The following is a 23,005-nucleotide window of genomic DNA, read 5'->3' on the forward strand; positions in this document are numbered from 1 at the left end:
GACAGCTGGACTAGAAGAGAGACGGCCACCAGCAATGAAGGCCCAGCAAGTTTCCGGGTGTATCAAACTCAAAGAGTGTCCCCTCCACCCTGGCACTGTCCTCAACAGGTCTGGGTACAAACTGGGAGGGAAACTGGGCTCCCACTGCACCAGGGAGAAGGTGGCCCAGAGCCACAGAGCCACAGAGACTCAGATAGGGGGTCACTCCGGCATTTCTCGAGAAGTTTTGAGCCCCAGGTGCAGTCAGCACAGCTGCCCTATGTTAAGACAGTCCATTCCTACCACATCTTCTACAAGGCCTAGCTGGAACCCCCAGACATGGCAAAGAGCAATGGAAATCCAGCTTTATTGGTAAAATGGAACAGGCAGACTTTCCTTTGGGAATTCCCACCTGGCCCAAGCAGCAGCACTAACCAGAAGAAGGGAGAAAGGAAGGGAAAAAGGGAGGGAGGGAGGGAGGGAGGAAAGAAGGGAGGGATGGAGGGAGAGAAGGGAGGGAGGGAGGGAAGAACTGCAGACCAGGGTCTGAATGGGGACGTAGTCTTGGAAGGAGATGACTCAAGGCTCCAGGTGTGGGGAAGAGAGTGCAGGGACAGAGGGGCAGCCCATGACCCCGCCATCTAGAAGGGTAGCACCTCTTCCACAGGGATATTGAGGATGACGTCCATGTCTGGGGTGCACCTGGTAGGGAAGAGCAAAGTGGGGTGTGAGAGGCCAAGCAGGGGCGCCACAGTTGCAGGTGGGGGAGCATGTCCCCGGGGAGCCCTGCTCTTTAGAACACTGGCACCCACCTGGTGAGCCCCATTCCAAAACACAACCTGTGACCTTGCAGCCCGACTGTGCACACGCGCACGCACACACATCAAAAATGAAAAAGGAATGGGTTTGACAGGTAATGTTCCCCTACAGAGGGCCAAGGTCAAGAGGGAGCAGGAACTCAGCTCTGAAATGCTGAGGCCCCTCAGGATGAGCACTCTCTTTGGAGTCAGGATGACTAGTTTGGAAACCCGGCTCTGTGTCACCTTGAGCATACTACTTCTCCTCTCTGAGCTTCACTCCTTCAGTTGGCACTTATGTCACAAGCATTCACTATGTGACAGACCCTGGTGGCCTGTTTCCCCATCTGTCAAAGGGGTCACACCTCGGTGGTTGGTAGGAGGATTAAATGGGATCGTGCCAGCGTGTAGGAAGTGCTCAGTAAATGACAGGCGTTATTCTGTCCATACAGGTAGCAAGAGAGACAGGTTCCGTCTGCTATACATTCTCCAACTCAGTGACTGGCACATTTACGGGGCTGCAGGATTACATCCTCTCTCCACTCTCTCCCAGTTCTCTCATCCCCTCTCATGGTTTCAATAATCCACCCATGCACTCCGAAGTATTTAGGCATGAAACGTCAGGAGGTCTGAATTTATGATACCTCAGAAAAAAAAAAAGGAAGGAATGAAGATGAAGCCAATACGGCAAAAATATAACAAATTCTAAATGTAGATGGGAAATTCAGTATTCATTATAATATTCTCTCTACTTTTCTGTATTTTTGAAATTTTTCATAATAATAGTAAAAAAAAAACAAATGCATCTCTATACTGGCAATGCCCAAATTTTCATCTCCAGCCAGCATCTGTCTCCTGAGGTCCCACTCACATACTCAGGGCCTGTGTGACGGCTCCACGCTGAGGTCTCACGTAAAACAAGCTGAACGGCCCCGTCAACTCTCAACTGCACTGACATCTATACGTATCCTTCGCCCCGTCCCCCGTCTTCCTATCTCTGGATTTGACACCACCACCCACCCTGTTACAAAAGCTGGGAACCTAGGGGTCATTCTCAACACCTCCCTGTCCTGTACCTCCCACATCCAAACATCACCAAGTCCTACAGACTTTACTTTCTTAAATATGTCTCCCGTCCACCTATTTCTCCTGTCTCTTGTGTCACCCACCTTGGCCAAGCCACTCCCAACTCTCCCCTGGACAAACTGCCATCACACCCACCTGGGCTCCCAGCACCTACTCTGGCTCCTCTCCAATCTCTTCCCCAGGCTCTGTGCAAAGCGACTTCTTTTAAATACAAATCTGATGTTGACCGTTCAGCTTAAAAACTCCTTGCTTTTAGGATCAAGTAGAAAACTCCCACCTTGACCCACAGGGCACTGCACGGAGGTCCCTATTACTCTCCCTGTCCCTCTGCATTCCAGCCACACTGGCCTCGCTCGGCTGCACGGAAACACCCACCTCCCTCCTACCACAGGTCCTTCACAGCCTCACTGCTCCACACGTGGTCCAGAGACCGGCAGCCTCAGCGTCACCTGAGAGCTCCTTAGAAATGCACGCTCTTGAGCCCCACTCCAGACCTACTGATTTGGAATCTGCTTTTTAATAAGATCTCCAGCTGATTCCTACGGGTGTTCTGGCTGCAGAAGCTCTGTTAGCAGCATGCCATTCCCACTTTTCAGGGGGGGAAGCTTCTTCCTCTTCTGGTGTTTCCTTCCACGTGGAAGGAGCATCAAGGAGCACACTGCTCTGGCCTCTCCTCGCCCCTTCACTCACTCTGCCCCTGGCAGGGGGCACCGCTACCTGAAGGGTAGAGAGATGGAGGAGGCACAGGGGCGGGGCTGTTGTCCTCTCTCAACAACCAGCAGCCCGCCAGGACTACAGTCTCCTCTGCTCCCAGGTAGCTGGCCAGGTAGCTCTCTTTGCCTAATTCTAGGTTCAATATTCAGAAGCCAACATGCCAGGAGAAATAAGCCGCATTCTCTAAAACAGGTTTTTTAAGAATAAAAGTCACAACCTGGCCCGCGTCGGCCCTACCCCTTCCAGGCTTATTTCAATGTGTTCAGAGCTGAGACAGGGACGATGGTGCCTCCTCATTAATCCCCGAGTCCCCAGGACCACCACCTAGCCACGCTCTTCCTTCAGCTCGCCCTTCAGCCCCCTTTGCCTAGTGAACTTCTACACACCTTCAGACCTCAGCTCAAGTGGCACATTCTCAGGGAAACCTTCCGTCACCACCCCAGACTCGGCGTCGGGACGTGCTCTCCCGCACCGGGTACCTCTCCTTCACCAGCTCTTGGCTCAGCTGAACTGGACACTCATTTGTGGCTCGTTATCGATTAATGTCTGGTCCTTCCTTGGCTCCGCAGTGGCAGAGCCAAGTGTTGTTTACACTCACGATGCCCGGGGCTTCATAGATTTGACAGTATTTTTTAAGGAAAAGAAGAGGACAAGGAAGGAAAGGGACAGGAGGAGAAGGAGACACGGAGGCTAAGAAGAAGAAAAATCAAATAATTCTCAAATACCAGGATCTGTCCCACATGAATCACAGTGCCCCAGGGTCCTGTGTCATCATGGAGACGCCTGGCCCGGCGGGACCCCCAAGCTCAGCCAGAAAGGCCCAAGCCCAGGGAGGGCAGGCAGAGAACTGGTTTGGGAAGGAAGACACTTCTTTCTTTGGGGCTCAGAAGTCTGCCAGGCAGGGAGGACATCCTTCCCTCCTTGCAGTGTGTCTTCCAGGCCATTCTTCCCTGGAGCCCACCACCCCACTCCACTCCACCTTCCTGAACACCCAGGAGCTTAGGGGTGCACCTGCTTGGTTGGAACATGGAATCCGGGAACTGGAAGGGTCCACAGAGATTACCTACCTCAGCCTGCTGTGCACAGACGCGACACTAAGGCCCAGAGATGGAAAAGGCCACATCTGCCACGTGGTCAGTGGCGGTGCCCAGGCAAAAACCCAGGTCTCCCGCCTCCCTTCCGGGGTTCTGCCTTCTACCCCAGGCTGCCTTCCCGAGAACACAGAGCCGTCTCGAGCCCGCAGCATGGCTGGTTTAAGAGGCAGCTGCAAAAAGATCACGTACTTGGGTCTCCGAAGCAGAACGTCTGCAAATATGATCTCTCGGGGTTCCCGGATCTGGGCTCGGAGCTGTTCCACCTCGGCCCTTAATGTGGGTATTTCCTCCTCAAGCTGGCTGATACACTGAGGAGAGAGGCACAGCCAGGGAGAGTAAGAAGCCAAATGTCCCCCAACCAAAGGGAGAAAAGGGCAAAACGGGTGAGGAGTAAAGGGCAAAAGCCTGGACTTTGCCCCTGGGACTCCCCGGACCCTAGAGAAGGGCCTCTCCACGCAGGGCGGGGCCGCTCACAAGGTAGCAACAATGTTTGCTGGTGCTGCAAAAGGTGAGGGGTCCTGGAGAATGGAGACAGGTGGCAAAGGGGTGGCAGTACTTGACAATGAGGTTTAATGGGGGCTGGCAGAGACGGTGAAGGCCACTCACACAGATAGCTGATGAAGGTGCAAGATAATGACAATTAATGCAAGAGGCTGGTGACAGTGAAGTGCATTAACACTGCCAATGAGTGACAGTCAATGACAAGAATTAGGAGGTGATGATAGGGGGTGGGTAACGACAGTAAAATGATGGTTGAGTGGGTGATGCCTGGTGACGGTGCTAATGGGTCATGAGCAGGGATGCTGGTCAATGAGGCGAAGGCTGGGCCGGCACCAATCTCCTTCTCAGATGAATGATGAGTGACAGTAATGGCACTGGCAAGGAGGAAGGCCAACACCAGAGTTGGAGACCTCCTGAGCACCAGGTAAGGACAAGCCTGACTCCCACAGGTCCCGGGGACCCCCCACCCTCCTGCTCCCTCACAGACAGACCATCGCCTTCCTTGCCCACTCACTTCTCTGAACTTGCCCACGCATTTCAGCATGTTCTGGCTATCCCAAATCTTCTGCAGGAGAGCCTCCTGATAGGGATACTGGGTTTTCTGTGGAGGAAGGAGAGGTCTGACCCAAGTCCCTCTTCTGGGGCAGCAGTGCATGGCAGACCGGTGGGGGTGCAGGGAGCCTGGAGGCAGAGCACCGGGAAGAAAGCAGAGGTGGGCGCAGGACCTCGATACCCGCCACAGCCGCTGGCTACTCACCACCACCAGAGCCCTCAGAAGGTTTTTTTTCTTCTTCTGAATCTGCTGGGACAAAGACTCCAGGACCACTTTGCGCATCTCATCAAGGTCATCCAACTCATCCTGGGGGTCAGCAGGAGAGTGCTCGCCACCAGACCTGCCTCCCGCACGGTCCAGCGGGGCGGGGCCCGGGGCTCACCCACCTGCTGGCTGTCCTTCATCTGCTGCAGCTGGCGCACAAGGTTGGCAATCTGGACCGACTTGACGGGATATTCATGGTCCATGTAAGTGCTCAGGAAGCTCACCTCCTCCTGGGTCTTCTCGATCTTGCCATTCAGCTGCTCCACCTGCTGCTCCAGGTCTGGAGGGGTCAGGAGACAAGAGGCAGGATGCTCCCTCAAGGACCCCTCCCAGGAGATCCAGGAGGCAAAGCTCTCCTTGGCCGATTGGGGTCTGGGCTGAAGCAAGCTCACACAGGCAGGGAGGTGGTGAAAAGTTAAGCCCCTAGGGAGTCTGTCACCCCCGCAGAAGAAAACACAACACTGGGTAGGAAAGAGAGATTAAACTGGTGCAAGATCCCTGGACCAGTCTCAGCTCTGCCACTGACTTACTGCGTGACCCTCACCAAGACTGTCCCTTTCTGGACCTCAGTCTCCTCATACAGAAGCCCCCAAGGCAACGAGCCCAGAGAGATGGGGTGACACTGACTCCCAAGACACAACCACAGCAGGATTAAGACAAAGCCAATCCTGCCTTCCTCCATGGAGGGGAGCCCCACAGTGAGAGGCTGCCTGACACACCGCCCCTCCCCTCAGAGGGCTTCTAGTCTGCTCAGGGGAAAGAAACCATGGGCTCAGCGGGATGGAAGCCAGGAGACCTGGGACTTGGCCCAGCCACAGACTCAAAAGAGGGAACTTGGCAGGCTGGGATTGGATTCTGGCTCCTAGCCACATAACCTTCAGCAGGCTACCTCACTTCCCTTAGCCTCAGTTTCCTCATCTACAAAATGGGAGAACAGTCCCTCCCTCCCAGGTAGTTGTAATGACTGAGAGTGTGCCCACAAAAATGAAGACACATGGGGCCTGCAGGTGCTAAGTGCTCACTAAGTAGCTACTAGCTCTGCATCTTAGTAATTCCATCTGCCTGAGAGGGGAGGTGACGGGCCTGATGGTTTCTGAAAGGAAGGTACCTGGTGAATGCCCTGCAGCTGACCTCCCCAAGGGGTGGGTGAGGATCAGGGAGTTCGCCCCAGGGACTCTTACAGCTCATCTTGGATTCCTCCTTCTCCTGCCACTCCTGAAGCTCACGCTTCATCTGCTGCAGACTCTTCTTGTTGAAGCTGTCCAAGATGTCAACGACGGTCTGTGGGGGTGCTGGGTCAGCTCACCCCCAGCCTCTGCTGGCGCTGCCAAAGCATGGCTCTCGGGGGACTCAGCACTTCCTCAGAGGAGTCCCCAAAGCCAGACCCATTCCCAGGCCCAGGAACCCGACCAGAGGCTGGAAAGCAGTCACGTACCACCCTACCCCCTCCAAACCTTCCCCTTTCCCACCACCCACCTCAGCCGATGGCCCTACCACACACCCAGGCATCAGTCCCTACTCCCCTCTCTCATCCAAAATGTCACCAAGTGACACCAAGAATGGATTTTATCCCCACATCAGCCCTCATAGCTGTGCCTTTCTCTCCATCCCCACTGCCACTATCTTATTCAAGTTCTCTTCACCTCCTGTCTGAAATATTACAAGAGCTACTCCTAACTGGTCCTCCTTTGATTGACTCTCCACACAGCAGCCAGAATGATCTTCCTTTAAAGAAACAGCTGGCCACATCCCTCTCCTATTTAAAACCCTCCAATGACTGCCCTCTGCCCTGTAAATAAGGTCCAAACTCTTAACCTTGGCTGACAAGGCCCTCCTCCATCTGGCCTGGGCCAATCTCATCTCTCTCTGATCCCTTTCTCACACCTTATCATCCAGCAATCAACATGTGGCTCCTTGAGCCAGCTACGCTCCCTCTCACCCCAGGCCTTATGTACCCATTTCCTCTTCCTGGAACACTCGCTTGCTCTCTACCAGTTAGCACTGTCTTCCGCAGGTTTCGACTCAAGCATCCCTTTCTCCAAGAAGCCTTCCTGATCCTCCCATGTCTGTGTTAGAAGGCCCCTCAAAGCTCCCCAAGTCCCCCATCCCCATCACGGTACACAAAAAAGGCTTTCTGCCTGCCTGTGACAACACTAGAATGAGAGCTTGGTGTGGACGAGGTGTCCCACTGATCGCTGTTTTCCAAGGGTTCATATATAGGAAGCTCTCAGGATGAATGAAAAATGTAGAAATGGCTCAACGGAGGAAAATCAGACAACGACTTTATCTAGGTTTGGAGAATATTCTATCTACTAAGTTTCCTTGGGCTGAGTAACTCTATACACCCTTGGTCTCTGTTATAGACTGAATTGTGCCCCTCCTCAAATTTGTATGTTGAAGCCCTAACCCCCCACCCCTGATGTAACTCTATTTGGAAACAGGGCCTTTAGGGAGGTAATTAAGGTTTAATGAGGTCAAAGGGTGGGGCTCTACTCTGAAACTAGCGTCCTTAGAAGAAGAGGAAGAGACACCAGAGATCTCTCTCTCTCCACGCATGTACAGAGGAACTGCCATGTGAGGACACAGCAAGAAGGCGGCCATCTGCAGCTCAAGGAGAGAGGCCTCACCACACACCAACTCTGCTGGCACCCAGATCCTGGACTTTCAGCCTCCAGACTGTGAGAAAATTAATTTATGTCATTTAAGCCACCCGGTCTGTGGTATTTTGTTATGGCAGCCCCAGCAGACCAATTAAGTCCCCAAGAAGTCTGCATTTTCTTTTCATCTCACAGGCTCCAGGTGAGCTCAGTCCCTCTTCTCCCTGGGCAGACTGCAGTCGGAGGGGAATTACTTCTCCATTAAACCATTTTCTCTGATTCTTCTCCAGCCCAAACTCCCGGGTCCCCTGTGAACTTTCAGCCCTCTCCCCACAGCTTCACCAAGTCTCTCCTAGAGGAGGCAGAGGATGTTCCTCCGGCTCTCCAAAGCCACTCTTCACCCACAGACCATAAGTGCCACCACTGAGTGAGGGTGGTAATCACAGCATGGCGGAAGGAACACAGATCCTGCCACCAGACTGCCTGGGTTCAAATCCCAGCTCTGACCCTTGGTAGCTGGGTGACCTTATGCAAGTCACCTAGCCTCTCTGTGTTTCCATTTCTTCATATGTAAAATAAAAACAATAATAATGCCCACCCCACAGGGTTGTTGTAAGGATTATACGAATATATACACAGCACTCAGTATTACACCATATAAGCATGTGTGAATGCTGGTGGTGGTAGCAGATACTTTCTCTTGCACACCTACTGTGTGCCAAGTACAACCCTCCTTTGCGGTAGGCGCTATTGTGCCTCATTTCACAGAGCTCAGATGTAGACTTTGAGTCACCTCAAAGACGTTGGGATGAGCCCCCCATCTCCGTCTGATTCCAAAGACCAGGGAGGTGGGGCGAAGTGTGTAAGAGATTTATCTTCCAGATGGAGGAAGCAGCTTGTGTAACTGACCGGGAGAGGCCGGGAGAGGGCACCCGAGCGCTCAGGAGGGCGCTGCCGGGGAGGGCAGGACCGCAGTGCAGAGGGCAGAGGCGGGGCTGTGAGGCCACCGTGGGGCCTCACCGCGAGGATGTCCTGCTGCTGCAGCATCGCGCGCAGTCTCTCGGCACAGCTGTCCTCCATGTCCTGGATGGTCTTGATCAGCTCCCCATTGAGCTTGGTGAGGAAGTCCTCGTGCTTGCGGCGCTCCTGGAGTGAGGTTTGCGAGTTCCTAAGCATCTTCTGCAGGAGGAGAGAAGGGAAAGCGAGGCGGTGCTGCCGCGACGACCAGAACCTCCGGGAGCCTGGGGACCACTTCCCTCCCGCCGCACACCCGCCCCCTTGTGGCCTCGACTGGTAAATGCGACCCCATTGTCTGCAGGTCAGAGCACCTACAACTCTTCCATCCACTCTGAAATGCCCATTTTCCCATAATTTTACATCTCTGAGGTGGGAATGCATCTTACAATTGGTGGTGTGTCACAATCTAACAGACAAATATCTCAGTAGTGAGTAAATAAAATAAAGGTATGCCTTATTATCAATGGCTTCTTAGAATCAGTGAAAGATAGTGGTGATCATAACAGAAAATGCCCCATGTGGATAAGAAGGTGGCAGAGGTGACGGCCACGTCTGGAAGGGAAGCAGGGAGGGAGAGGGGATGATAAGCCCTCCCACTTCTCGTCAGGTAGCTGAGTGAGTACCTCTCATTTCCTACAATGCCCCTGTGCAAACAATAAGGGTCTGAGGGGTTCAGTGACTCGTCTAAGGTCACCCTTGGTGGGTACACAAAATCTACAATAATAATAATAATAATAACAACTGTTGAGGGCCTACCATGTGTCGGGCACTGTACCTCACTCAGCACATGGCACACAGTGTCAGTTCACCCTCCAACAGCTCTATGTTTACTAACTCTATTTTAATGCTAGGCGGAAGCTCAGACAGGTTAAGTGACTTGCCCAAAGTCACACAGCCAGGAAGTGGTGGCAGCAGAACTGGAAATGCAGACTTCTGACTCCCCACGTCTGTCTTTCCACTACACTGAGGCACAGAACTGAGTGGGCTTAAAGCTGCAAAGCATGGCTGAACCTCAGAGTGATTAAGACTTTGATGTCAGGCCTAGATACACCTCGGTTCAAATACCTGCTATGCCACTTACCACCTACGGGAACCTGGGCAAGTCAGTGAGCCTCCCAGCGCCCTGCTACACTCATTCTACAGGTTAGGAAACTAACACCCGCTTCAGAGAGCTGCTGTGAAACACAAATGAGACAATATTCACAACTAAGCCACTCAGTGGCAGTGCCTCGAACACAGTGCACACTCAGTGAACAGTAGCTGATACTACAGTAGTCCCCCTCATCCGAGGTTTCGCCTTCCGAGGTTCCAGTTACCCACGGTCAACTAAGGTCCGAAGATATTAAATGGAAAATTCCAGAAATAAACAATTCATAAGTTTTAAATTGCATGCCATTCTGAGTAGCGTGATGAAATCTCACACTGTCCTGCCCCATCCTACCCAGGACGTGAGTCATCCTTTTGTCCAGCACGTCCACACTGTGTACGCTGCCTGCCCGTTAGTCACTTAGTAGCCGTCTGGGTTATCAGATCAACTGTGGCTGTATCACAGTGCTCGTGTTCAAGTAACCCTTATTTTACTTGGCCCCAGAGCACAAGGGTAGTGATGCCGGCAATTCGGATATGCCAAAGAGAAGCCATGAAGTGCTTCCTTTCAGTGAAAAAGTGAAAGTTCTCAACTTAATAAGGAAAGAAAAAAAATCGTATGGCACAATAACTTTTTTTTTTTTTTTTGGTGAGGAAGATGGTCCCTGAGCTAACATCTGTGCCCATCTTCCTCTATTTTGTATGTGGGATGCCGCCACAGCATGGCTTGATGAGTGGTGTGTAGGTCCACGCCCGGGATCCAAACCTGCAAACCCGGGGCCACCAAAGCGGAGCGCTCGAACTTAACCACTAGGCCATCGGGCCAGCCCCTATAGTAACTTTTATAAGAGTATATTGTTACTGGGCCCGCCCCGTGGCTTAGCGGTTAAGTGCGCGCACTCCGCTGCTGGCGGCCCGGGTTCAGATCCCGGGCGCGCATCGACGCACTGCTTCTCCGGCCATGCTGAGGCCGTGTCCCACATACAGCAACTAGAAGGATGTGAAACTATGATGTACAGCTACCTACTGGGGCTTTGGGGGAAAATAAATAAAAATTAAAAAAAAAAAAAAGAGTATATTGTTACAATTGTTGTATCTTATTATTAGTTATTGTTGTTAATCTCTTACTGTGCCTAATTTATAAATTAAACTTTATAATTTATAAATTAAACTTTATTTCTCATGTATATGAGAAAACATAGTATATATAGGGTTTGGCACTATCCGTAGTTTCAGGCATCCACTGGGGGTCCTGGAATGTATCCCCCATGGAGGAGAGGGGACCACTATTCTCTCACCAGCGCTAGCCCTCCACCTCTGCCATATCTATGCACTCCGTTCTTTATTCCTTCTGTTCTTCTTCATTTCTGTGTCCTTTGCTAGAAACTACCCCTTCCTGGGCCGGCCCCGTGGCTTGGTGGTTAAGTGAGCGCGCTCCGATGCTGGTGGCCCGGGTTCAGATCCCGGGCGCGCACCAAGGCACCACTTCTCTGTCCATCCTGAGGCCGAGTCCCACATACAGCAACTAGAAGGATGTGCAGCTATGGCATACAACTATCTACTGGGGCTTTGGGGGGAAAAAATAAATAAATAAAATCTTTAAAAAAAAAAGAAACTACCCCTTCCTAGCCCTCGGCTCCCATAGTCCTCACGTAATAATACAAGTATAGTGCAAACCTATGGAGTGCTTATTATGTGTCCAAAACTGTGCTAAGCACTTCACACGCACTACCTCACTTGGCAATATTATTAGCCGCACTTTATAGAAGCAGAAACCCAGAGTCAGAGAGATTCAGTAACTTACCCAGGGTCACACATGGCAGAGCTGTTATCCTTGAAGTCTGGGCTCCTAGCCACTCCACTCTTTTGCCTTCACAACTCCAGACCAAAATATCCCCCAAATATGGCTCACAGGGACCAGAAGCATCTTGTGAAAAATACCAGTCTCCAAGCCTCAGGCCCACTGAGCCAGCATCCTGGGGCTGGCACCAGGAATCCAGATTAACACACAGCCCATACCCAGGTGGTCCGACAAACGGTAGAACTACCGACCTCAATCCTAGAAATGGATCTTCCCTGACCGCCAGATCTAGTGTAGAAACCCTGCTTTGTTTTGTTCCTGACCCTTACCCCAATTTGTAATTATGTAACTAGTTTGTAATTATGTCTTCCCCTTCGCCAATTTATTTTTCTCCTAGGACTTACCACCACCCAACATAACAGGTATTTTTCTTATTATCTTGTTTCTTGTCTATCCCCCCCACTAGAATGTCACAGCCAGGAGGCAGGGGCATTGTTGTTTTGTCACAGCGGTATCTCCAGCACATAGAACAGTGCCCGGAGCTCCATAAGTCTGGGCTGAATAAACGGATGAACTATTCTTTGGGTTTTTTTAAATTCATTTATTATGTGTCTCCCCACTAAAGTGTAAGCTCCATAATAGCACAAATTCTGAGTTCTGTGTTCACCGTTGTGTCCCCACCACCCGGCATGGTGCCTGACACACAGCAGGCACTCTCTCAAGAGTTGTAGATTGAATAAATAATTGTCCTGAGGCTGAGAGTCAGAGTCAGGATCCTACTCCATCTTCAAGAACAAACCAACCAGCTATTTTCTGCTCCCTTCCTCTGTTTCCCCTTTGTGCCCACAGTCTATTCTCCACACAGCAGCAACCCAAGGACTCCTGTGAAAACCTAAGTCAAATCACGTCCCTGCTCTACTCAGAGTCTTCCAGGGTCTTCCTGTCGTACTTGGCATAAAACACAAAGCCTAATCATGGACTTCAGGGCCACATACGACCTATCCCCATGACCCCCTACACCCCCACCTTTCCTCCTCATCACCTGCTCCAGCCACATCGACCTCACACCAAGGGCCTTTGCACTTGCAGTTCCTCTGCCTGGAACATTCCTCCCTCGGATGTCACCATCTTCGCAGCCTTCCCTGACCACCCTGCCTAAAAGAGCCACTCTCTCCTCTGTGCCTCTCTAGCCCCCTAACCTTATCCTTATACTTCTTCAGAACTCTTATCGTCATTACACATATTATGGATTTAGTTGTCTTGTTTATTGTCTGTCTCCCCCAGTAGAATGTGAGCTCCCTAATGTCAGAGACCACATTGCTGGGGAATCCTCACATTTAGAACAGGGCCTGGCACATAGTAGGCGCTCAAGAAATACATGTTGACTAACTAACGAATGAATGATTACGAGACAGTATCAGGAACTGGTTAGGAGCACGGGTTTTAAGGCCAGATTGTCCGAGTTCATGTTTTGTTTCAAACGAAAACACATAAACCCTTCTAAAGTCAGGATAAAAATAACATCAGAAATCTAAGTTTCTCCTTTAAGAATACTGGGCCACCCTCTAAACCATTTCACAAAATTGAAGGTTAAAGGGAAAAAAGATCTCAAAGCAAATTCTTCCCTATTTCTTTATGTAGTAATCATTGTTCACTGAGCTATTTAAAACTTTCTTGAAGGAGTTAAGAATTCTTCTCTAGTATTTTATAATATTTATATTATTTAGTTATTTTACTTTCTGCTATGAACACTAAAGATTCCTCTTCTTTTAGTCATTTCAAATACTTCAAAACATTGTTCAGAAGCCATAAAAAACAAGGGATGGTGAGAAAATTAATTATCTAAAATTGTATCAGTTGATGTGAAAAATTTAATAGTAAGCTTCTAAGCCTTGCTTCAAGGTGTACTGTATTCCATGAAAGGTGAATTTACTGGAAATTTTAAAATGAACAAGCCACTAGATTGTGTTCCTAGTGCAGTGACATAAAAAGTGATTCTGATCGTTCTCCTGATCTTAAACACAACGGCAAACACTGCTTAACTGGCTCTGACCCCTGGTACTGCCATTTTCTAGCCACGTGACCTGGCACAAGTCATTTATCTCCCTGCACCTCAGTTTCCCCATCTGTAAAATAGGGATGATGAGAAGCGTGCCCACAAGGTTGCTGTGGGGGGAAATGAGTCAGGTCAGGCACCCCTGACCTGTGCTCAGCGCACGTGTGCTAGCGCCGCCCCCCACCCCTGTCCTGGGTCCCGGTGCCTGTGGAGATGCTCCTCACACCCTCATTAGCCGGATGTTGGCCTGTAGCTTCCCAGAGTCCAAATTCCCTCCTCGCAGTTCTGGTGGATTCCTCAGCTGGCTTGTCATCGCCATGGTGGGCTTGGAATGCAACCCTAGGGCATGGGAAAGGGCAGAGAGAGAGTGAGGGTACAGGCAGGCCTGGGGTCAGGTCCAGGGAAAGCACCATCCATGAGAGATGGCCCAGGTCCCAGCCCCACCCACTCACAGCCTTAAAATGTGTGACAGTGAGACAGAGGATGAAACTCACATCCATCAATAAGCTCCCAGGCCCCTCTCTGGGCCTGGATGGAGAAGCCTGGGCACTTCCACATACCACAGTGACTGTGGGTGTGGACAGAGGGAAGGAGGGGGTAACAAGGGGAGATGGCCAGGCACCCCTAACGCTCCCACCCACCTGGCCGGTGGCAAGGTCAGATGGGGTAGGGGTTAAAAGCAAGAACAAATGAGCAAGACAGCCTGGGTTTGAATCTGGGCTCTGCCTTCTGCTAACTGTGTGACCTTGGGCAGGTCACATGGCCTCTCTGTCCCTCAGTTTCCCCATCTGTAAAATAGGAATAATCATCGTGCCTACCTCATAGGGTTGTTGTGAAGATTACATAAGAAGTTACCATACTTTAAAATGTTTGGAATGGTGCCTAACACATTTTCAGTGCTGACTATACATTAGTTATTATTACTAATTACTTATTATTACTAATGACCTGAGAATTGGGATCAGGACCACAGCACCAGACAAAGGCCTGGGAGCTATGCCAAACTCCCACTGGCTGTCTCTGAAATACCTATAAAGGATGTGCTCCTGCCCGATAAGAAGTATATGAAAATAATTCAGATCAGAAGAAGGCATTTGGAGGGCAAGTTCTTAGAATCCCTGCTTCCTCTCAGTGGGCCCTGCACCAGCATGAGACAAATCACCCAAACCATCACAAATGCTGCAGCTGCATCCTCAGCCCCCACCGAAATCCCTGCTCCAGGTGCAGCCCAGTGCATTTCAGAAAAATCTTATTTCTTTAATGGGTCAATATCCTTAACCCTGGAAAATTTTAGTATTATGTATTGAAGTGATGAAGTAAATTACAATAATTTTGTGTGAAAGTTATGAATTATCAGTATATATCTGGTATTTAATTATATTGTTTAAGAGATGGAATGATTAATAGATTAATCTTGTGGTTCTAATTTAAAATGTGTAAATGAGATTCTGATTTAGATTTCAGTTGAAAGGTTTAAGACACTCTTATTAAATGTGTACAAATTACCAAAACTTTTATGAGAACATAAGATTACCCATATTAAGAAGTTTATTTATTAGATGTACAAGAATTATTTAAATACCAAATGGTTTTTGTTAATCAGACAAGTGAACTATCTGAAAATGAATATATTAAATTTTACGATGTAGCTTAAAAGGTTTAGGGGAATTTAATTAACAAAGTTCTAAAATCCCTCTTACAAGTGTTTATAAAAATTATAAGATTTGTAAATTGAACTTAAATACTTAGGAAGATTTGTAGCCTTAATAATGAGTATTTCTTTTCATTAGTGGTAGTAGCCCTGATTTATCTTTTCTTTTAATTAAACTTTTAATTTTGAGATAAGTTCAGGTTATATGTAGTTTTAAGAAATACTACAGAGAAATCCTAGGTACCCTTAACTCAGTTTCACCCAATGGTAGCATCTTGCAAAACTAAGAACAATATCACAACAGGATCTTGACATTACAATGGGCAAGACAAAGAACATTTCGATCACCACAAGGATGGCTCAGGTTGCCTTTAAGAGTCACACCCACTTCCCTACTCTTACCATCCTCGCCTCACCTCTGTCCCTAGCCACTGGCAATCACTAATCTGTTCTCCACTTCTATAATTTTGTCATTCCCAGAATAAATGGAATCATACAGTATAGAACTTCTGGGCTGGGCTTTTTTCAGTCAGTACAATTCTCTGGAGATTCATCCAAGTTATTGAGTGTATCAATAGTTCTTTTCTTTTTATTGCTGTATAGTATTCCATGGTATGGTTGTACCACAGTTTGTTCATTCACCCACTAGAGGACATCTGGACTGTTTCCAGTTTGGGGGTATTATGAATAAGGCTGCTATGAAGCATTCATGCACTGGTTTGTGTGACCCTAAGTTTTGATTTCTCTGGAATAAATGCCCAAGTGTGCAACTGTTGGATCACTATGGGAACTTCATGTTTAGTTTCATTAGAAACTGCCATACTCTTTTCCAGAGTGGCTGCACCATTTTACATTCCCACCAGCAAAGCATGCACGATCCACTTTCTCCTCTTTGCCAACATTTGCTGTTATCACTATTTTTCATTTTAGCCATTCTGACAGGTGTACAGTGACATCTCATTGTGGTTTAACTAGCACATCCCTAATGGATAATGGTTGTGAACATCTTTTCATGTGCTCATTTACCATCTGTATATCCTCTTCGGTGAAATGTCTCTTCATGTCTTTTGCCCATTTTCTAACTGAATTGTTTTTCTGTTGAGTTTTTAGAGTTCTTGATAAATTCTACACAGCAGTTCTCTGTCAGATATGTGGTTTGCAAATATTTTCTACAAGTCTGTAGCTTGTCTTTTCATCCTCTTAACAGAGTCTTAACAGAACAAAAGTTCTTAATTTTGATGAAGTCCAACTTATCCATTTATTTCATTTTTCTTTTATGGATCAAGCTGTTGGTGTAAAGTTTAAGAACTCTTCACTTGGCCATCGATCCCAAAGATTTTTCTCTCTTGTGTTTTTTCCTAAAAGTTTTACAGTTTTACATTTACATTTAATTTTAATTTCATTTTACATTTACATTTTGAGTTCATTTTGTATAAGTTGCGGACTTAAATCAAGGTTCATTTTTTTGCCTATGGATGTCCAATTGCTGCAGCACCATTCGTGGAAAAGGCTTTCTTGCCTCCACTGGATTGTTTTCGCACCTTTGTCAAAAATCGCTGGGCATATTTATGTGGCTATATTTCTGGTTTCTCTATTCTGTTCCATTGATCTATGTGTCTATTTATCTGCCAATACTATGCTGTCTTGATTATTATAGCTATATAGTAGGCCTTAATATCAGGTAAAGTGATTCTTTCCATGTTATTCTCCTTTTTCAATATTGTCTTATCTATTCTAGGACTTTGCTTTTCTACACAAATTTTAGAATAAACCTATGTCTACAAAATCCTTGCTGGAATTGTGATAGGAATAGCATTAAACATATAGATCAAGAACTGACATCTTTACTATGGTGAATCTTCCAATCCATGAACACAGAATGTCTCTCCATTTATTTAGGTCTTCTTTGACTTCTTCCATTAGCATTATGTAATTTTCAGCATAAGATCCTGTACATGTTTTGTTAAGTTTATACCTAAAAACTTCATTTTCTTTGAAGTGATTATAAACGTATCGTGTTTTTAATTTTGGTTTCCACATATTCATTGTTAGTACATAGAAATGTGACTGATTTTTGTGTGTTGTGCTTGTATCCTGAGACCCTGAGGAACTCACTTATTAATTCTAGTTTCTTTTATATTTAGTAGATTCCTTAAGATTTTCTATGTAGACAGTCATGTCATCTGTAAACAAGAACAGTCAAATAATTATTATTCATCTCAGTGTTGGCATCTGTCTTTTCTCATTCGTGTCATGATTTTCCGTATTCTTAGTATGATGAGTGATTCTGATTGTATCCTAGATGATTTACATATTACTCTGGATCTTATTTAATGTTCTTTTTAGCAGACAGTTCCTTGTTGACATGTAGCATGAAGGCCAGATGACTCTGTACGCTCATCACTCTGGCAGCCCACCTTCTACTTTCTATGTTTGTCTGTTGTGTTATGTCCAGGGTTTTTTAATTGTAAAAAGAAGGACCAGGAAGGAATGGGGCTGCTCCATCTCGATGGAATCGGCTGATCTATCTTTTTTAATACGCAAAAGCTGCCCTTAAGGACATGATTTTGCACAAGACATGTTACCAACCTAAGCTTCAGTTTCCTCATCCATATAATGGTGATGACACCATCTCCCAGGTCACTGTAAGGAGTGAATGAGACGATGACCTCCTTCTATCGCAAGTGTATTTAAAGTTTTGTGTAGTTACATGTTTGAGGTTGGGACCATGAACCCTCTGAGGCTAGACACCCAATCTGTCTCCTTCACCATGAGTCAACAATACTCAGCCCAATGCCAGGCACATGGGGGCTGAGCAAATGGCTGCTGCTAAATGAATACACGAATGAATGAATGAAAGAGGCTAGACAACCAAGCCTGACACAAAATAAGTCCTCAGCAAATGGGAGCTATTTTCATCATTATTATTTACACAGATTATTTCACTTGCATAAGGCAGGAATCTTTGTGCACGTTTCCCCAGGGAAGGAAACTGAGGCTGGGATAGGTAACTTGGATGGAATTGTGAGCAGGAAAGGAAAGTGGAACACCAACTCAGGTCTGCATTTCCCCAGTGCCCACACTCTCTCCACCCATATGTGGTTAAAACTGTGGGTCCTAGAGCCAAACCGCCAAATGTCACAGCCTGGCTATGCCCCCTCCTAACTGTGTGAACTTGGGCGTTACACCTGTCTGTGCCTCATCTGCAAGAGGAAGTGACAGTGACAGCACCCACCTCACAGGGTTGTTGGGAAGATTCAAGGAAGTGACACGTGTAAAGTGCTGAGAACGGTACCTGGCACATAATAAGTGCCTGCGGTATATGTTAATTGCTCTTGTTCTTCTTGTGTCTGTTACACATCTCACTGCCTCCCCAGTGAGAGAAAAGGGCACGAGTTTCCTTGTAGATGCTGTCTGAATAGGGTCTAGGGCCGAAGACAACAACTCTGTCATCACCACCAGGCCCTGCGCTCATCATTTTACATCTACAACTCTCAACAGGGGCGTTTGAGATACACTGGCAGGGGAGATGTGTGGTTCCCACAAATATTGGGGGGCCCTACTGGCATCTGCGGGTGGGGGCCGGGGATGCTAGACATCCCCCAGAACAGGACCGCCCACAGAACACAGAATTCTGCTGTGTCCTGCATGACTTTCCAAAGTCCTACCAGATACTGATGTAGGTGAAAACCCTATTTATAATGATCTGATCCCAGAACCTGACACTGTTCTACATATAAACACAAAGAATATTTTTCAGGGTTTTACTGTAATGCTGAATTTTCCAAGAAAGCAGCTGTAATCAAGGGAAGACTGTGTTTTGTTTTGTTTATAACTTTACCAAGAGATGGGCACCACTTTGGAAATCATGACTGCAATGAAAAATCCCCCTCAGTATTGGAGTCCCCGATGCCCCACCATGCGTCTATCTGCATTTGCAACTGTTACGTTGCCCGTGACTCTACATCTATGAGCGAGCTCCTGACTACTTTATCATGTCTTCTAGTGCAGTCCATCCTGAGCATTTACATACTGAAATATATGTTCTTTAAGTATGAATAACTTTCCTTGTATTTTTCCTTTACTTTACAGTTAGGGCATTATATTGGTTTTTCTTTTGTAATTATATACATAGGTAGGTTATATTATCTATGAGGTTCATTTCAGGATGCTAAAGGAATATTACAAAATATTTGTTATTAAAAGGAGTGTTGGGTCTGATAAGCTTTGGCAACAATGCTTTACATAGATCTTCTCACTTAATTCTCACAACATCCCTCTGAGGTAAGTACTAGTGTCATTTTATAAATCAGAAAACCAAAGCTCAGAGAGATGAATGACTTTCCCAAGTGAGTAAGTGGCAGAGCCAAGATCTGACCCCATGTCTGCCTAAGCCAGGCCTCAGAACTCCCCTGGAAGGCATGACGATGATGTGACAGAGATTATCCTGGGTTCACTAAACTCTGTTTTCTTTTCCTCCTGGACACACAGCTGGACTACATTTCCCATCTTCCCTTGTGGTTAGGGGTGGTCATATGATTTACAGCCACTGGACTTTGAGTGGGAGTGATATGTGTCACTTCAAGTCTGGGCCCCAAGAAAAAACTACCCACAAAATCATCCATATTCCTGCTCTCTCTCTCTCTCTTCCTTCTCTGCCAGCTGGATGCAGAAGTATCCAGCAGAGAACCTCAAGGCCTTACAAAATGTCAGAGCCACAATGTTGAAGGAGACTGGATCCCTGAATGATCATGTGGAAAAGATTACCTTCTCCCACCCAGATCCACAAATGGACTTTGACATAAATGAGAAATAAGCTTCTGTATTAATACTTGAAATCTGGGGATTGTTTGTTACAGCAGTTAGCCTACCCTAATATATATGATGTCTTCAAGGGCCAAGAGCATCCACTCTATCCTGTTCCCAACCCCCACGCCAGCCCCCAGGTACCTGCCCACCTGGCTGGACGCTAGTCAAAGTCTTCATTTTGCTTTTCTTACGGCCGGTGGTTTGAAGGACTGGAGGCAGAGTAGATGGCTTGGTTTTCTGCTTGGACCGCTGCCATGGAACATAATCCTACCAGACATAACTCAGTCAGTCACACAGCGTGGTGGGTTCAAATCCCAGCTTCATCCCTTACAGATTTCTGTGACCTTGAGCAAGTGACTTTACCTCTCAGAGCCTCAATCTTCTCACCTGTAAACTGGATCTACTTATAAAACCTACCTCCACAGGCTGATGCAAGAATTTCGAGAGATGGTATTTGGAAAGCATGTGGTAAGTGCTCCATAATGTAATTCTATCACTTTTTTATCAGCCAGCCAAAATTTACTAAGCACATCCAGGCTGTGAGGTGCTAAGAACTGTGAGAAACAGAAGGCATGGAAAAGACCCAGCAGCAATGAGAGATAACTAAGAGAGCAGCATAATATACCCTTACATTCTGATAAAGTGGTGAGAAAACTGAGGTTGACAGGCTCATCCCGGGTCCCACAACAAATGTGTGACACAGCTGGGCCTGAATTCAGGTCTCCGGACTCTATCACCCGGGACACTCACCGCCGCAGGGGTTGAGAGCAGGCACACCGCAGGCCCAGAGTCAGCGAGCCCCCCACCCCCACTCTAGCCCTCACGTACTCACCAGAATCTGGTACTTCTGCATCGTGGAGCGAATCCCAGAGTGGTTGGGTCGGGAAAGAGTTGCAGCGGGAAAGAACTTCCATCATTCCCAACTCATGGGGCTGCAAGCAGCAAACGTGAAACAGACGTTGGGTCTCGAACCCAAAACCGCAGTTACTAAGGACCGGAGCGGAGCCGGAGCAGGGAGGGCGCCACGCAGAGGCGGGGCCAGGGAGATGTGGGCGGCGAGAGGGCGGGGTCAAAAGATAGGACGAGAGAGGACCCCGCGAGGCAAGGGGGCACGCATGCGCACTCCACCACCCCGCGATGCTCCTTTTACCTACTTCGGAGAGATGCACGCCATTGGGGAAAATGGAAGAAGAGTCGTGAGTCCGTGGGGCCCGGATCTCTTGGGATGCGTATTTATTCGACTTCTCCAACTTCCTTGTCTCAGCGTGGATCTCGCGGTAACCCTAGCCACTCAAACTTCCCAGCGAGACCCGACGCCGTCTCTCCTGTCTCCGTCTCCAAGGAAACAGACGCAGATTACAGAGCGCCTAGAGGGACTAATCTCTCAAAGCAAAATGTGGCTCTCCACATTCTTCTCAGCTCGGTTTCAGTACCGCTCAGCGGGCCTCGCCCATCATCCTAAAGAATTAAGATGTTTTTCTCCACTCTTATTAAACCTCTACTTCCTTCTCCATCCTTACTCTTTGCTTCCTATTTCACTAAGAAAATCTTGGGGAAATGATATATCACCTTATGCCTGTCAGAATGGCTATTATTAAAAAGACAAGAAATAAGTGTTGGAGAGGATGTGGAGAAAAGGGAACCCTCATACACTGCTAGTGGGAATGTAAATTGATGCAGCCACTATGGAAAGCAGTATGGAGATTCCCCAAAAAAATTAAAATAGAAATATGATCCAGCTATTCCACTTCTGGATATTTATCCAAAGAACACAAGAACACTAGTGCAAAAAGATATATGCACTGCTGTGTTCATTGCAGCATTATTCGCAATAGGCAAGACTTGGAAACAACCTAAGTACCCATTGATGGATGAATGGATAAAGAAGATGTGATATAATGTATATATATGTTTATATATTTGCATATATATTTATGTATATGTGTATATATTTATGTATATGTATATATTTATGTATATGTATATATTTATATATAAATATATTTATATGTATATTTTTATATGTATATATTTTTATATGTGTATGTTATATATGTATATATACGTATACGTTTATATATGTATATATACAATGGAATACTACTCAGCCATTAGAAAAAGATGAAATCGTGCCATTTGCAACAACACAGATGGACCTTGAAGGTATTATGCTCAGTGAAATAAGTCAGATGGAGAAAGACAAATACTGTATGATTTCACTCATATGTGGCAGGTAAACAAACATATAGATACAAAGAACAAATTGGTGGTTACCAGAGGAGAAGGGGGGTGAGGAGAGGGCAAAAGGAATAAAGGGGGACATTTGTAAAGTGACAAATGGCAACTAGACTTTTGGTGGTGAAATCGATGTAATCTGTGCAGAAGTTCAAATATAATGATGTACACCTGAAATTTATATAATGTTATAAACCAGTGTTCCCTCGATAAAAACAATTAATTGGCAATTAAAAAAATAAAAGAAAATCTTGGGGATCAGTAAACTCACAAGTTCACATCACCTCATTTACCCACCTTCTTGCCTCCCTCCGGTGACCATGTATAAGCTGCCTACTAAGACCAATCCCTACCACTGTGCACCGAATCCTACCTACCCTCTTTCATTTTCTCTAAGATATTGCCCCAGCAATTCTCCCCATTTTCTCCATCACCATCTCCTCTGTATTATTCCCATCGGTATACCAACATGTTTTAATTTCTTCTATTAAAAAAAAGTGAGCACTTCCCATCCAGCTACCCTCCCATGTCTGCTTCACTTTACAGTAAAACTCCTGAGGAGGTTTGCCTACTCTGTTTCCCATTCCTTTCTGCCTCTTCAATCAGGCATTCACTCTCCACCTCTCCACTGAAACTGCCCTTGTCAATGCCACCAGTGAGCTCGACTTTGCTGAACCCCATGTCACTTCTCAGCCCTCATGTTACTTGGCCTATCTGCAGCATTTGACACAGTGGATCACTCCCTCCTTGGCACACTTTCTAACC

The 23,005-nt window shown here is 47.1% G+C and overlaps 1 protein-coding gene across 3 annotated transcripts; it reads right to left on the bottom strand.

Annotated features, from left to right (window-relative positions):
- Positions 1 to 328: 328 nt before the first annotated feature.
- C19H20orf96 (chromosome 19 C20orf96 homolog) lies at positions 329 to 21,324 on the bottom strand. 3 transcript variants are annotated; one of them, XM_058563002.1, is made up of 11 exons: positions 21,160 to 21,321; positions 20,838 to 20,937; positions 20,155 to 20,272; positions 13,772 to 13,884; positions 8,606 to 8,764; positions 6,170 to 6,269; positions 5,111 to 5,268; positions 4,929 to 5,030; positions 4,686 to 4,772; positions 3,860 to 3,978; positions 329 to 681 (listed from the first exon to the last, which is right to left on the bottom strand). In XM_058563002.1, the coding sequence occupies exons 2-11, from the start codon at positions 20,856 to 20,858 to the stop codon at positions 621 to 623; spliced, it is 1,038 nt and encodes a 345-aa protein (XP_058418985.1). In that variant the 5' UTR covers positions 20,859 to 20,937; positions 21,160 to 21,321; the 3' UTR covers positions 329 to 620. The 3 variants fall into 3 exon arrangements, with proteins under 3 accessions (XP_058418985.1, XP_058418986.1, XP_058418987.1); XM_058563003.1 differs by lacking the exon at positions 4,686 to 4,772 and having other exon boundaries at positions 21,160 to 21,324; XM_058563004.1 differs by lacking the exon at positions 13,772 to 13,884 and having other exon boundaries at positions 20,147 to 20,272; positions 21,160 to 21,320.
- Positions 21,325 to 23,005: the final 1,681 nt, after the last annotated feature.

Source organism: Diceros bicornis, chromosome 19 (genome assembly GCF_020826845.1).
Source record: "Diceros bicornis minor isolate mBicDic1 chromosome 19, mDicBic1.mat.cur, whole genome shotgun sequence".
In the NCBI taxonomy this organism is placed as follows: domain Eukaryota; kingdom Metazoa; phylum Chordata; class Mammalia; order Perissodactyla; family Rhinocerotidae; genus Diceros; species Diceros bicornis.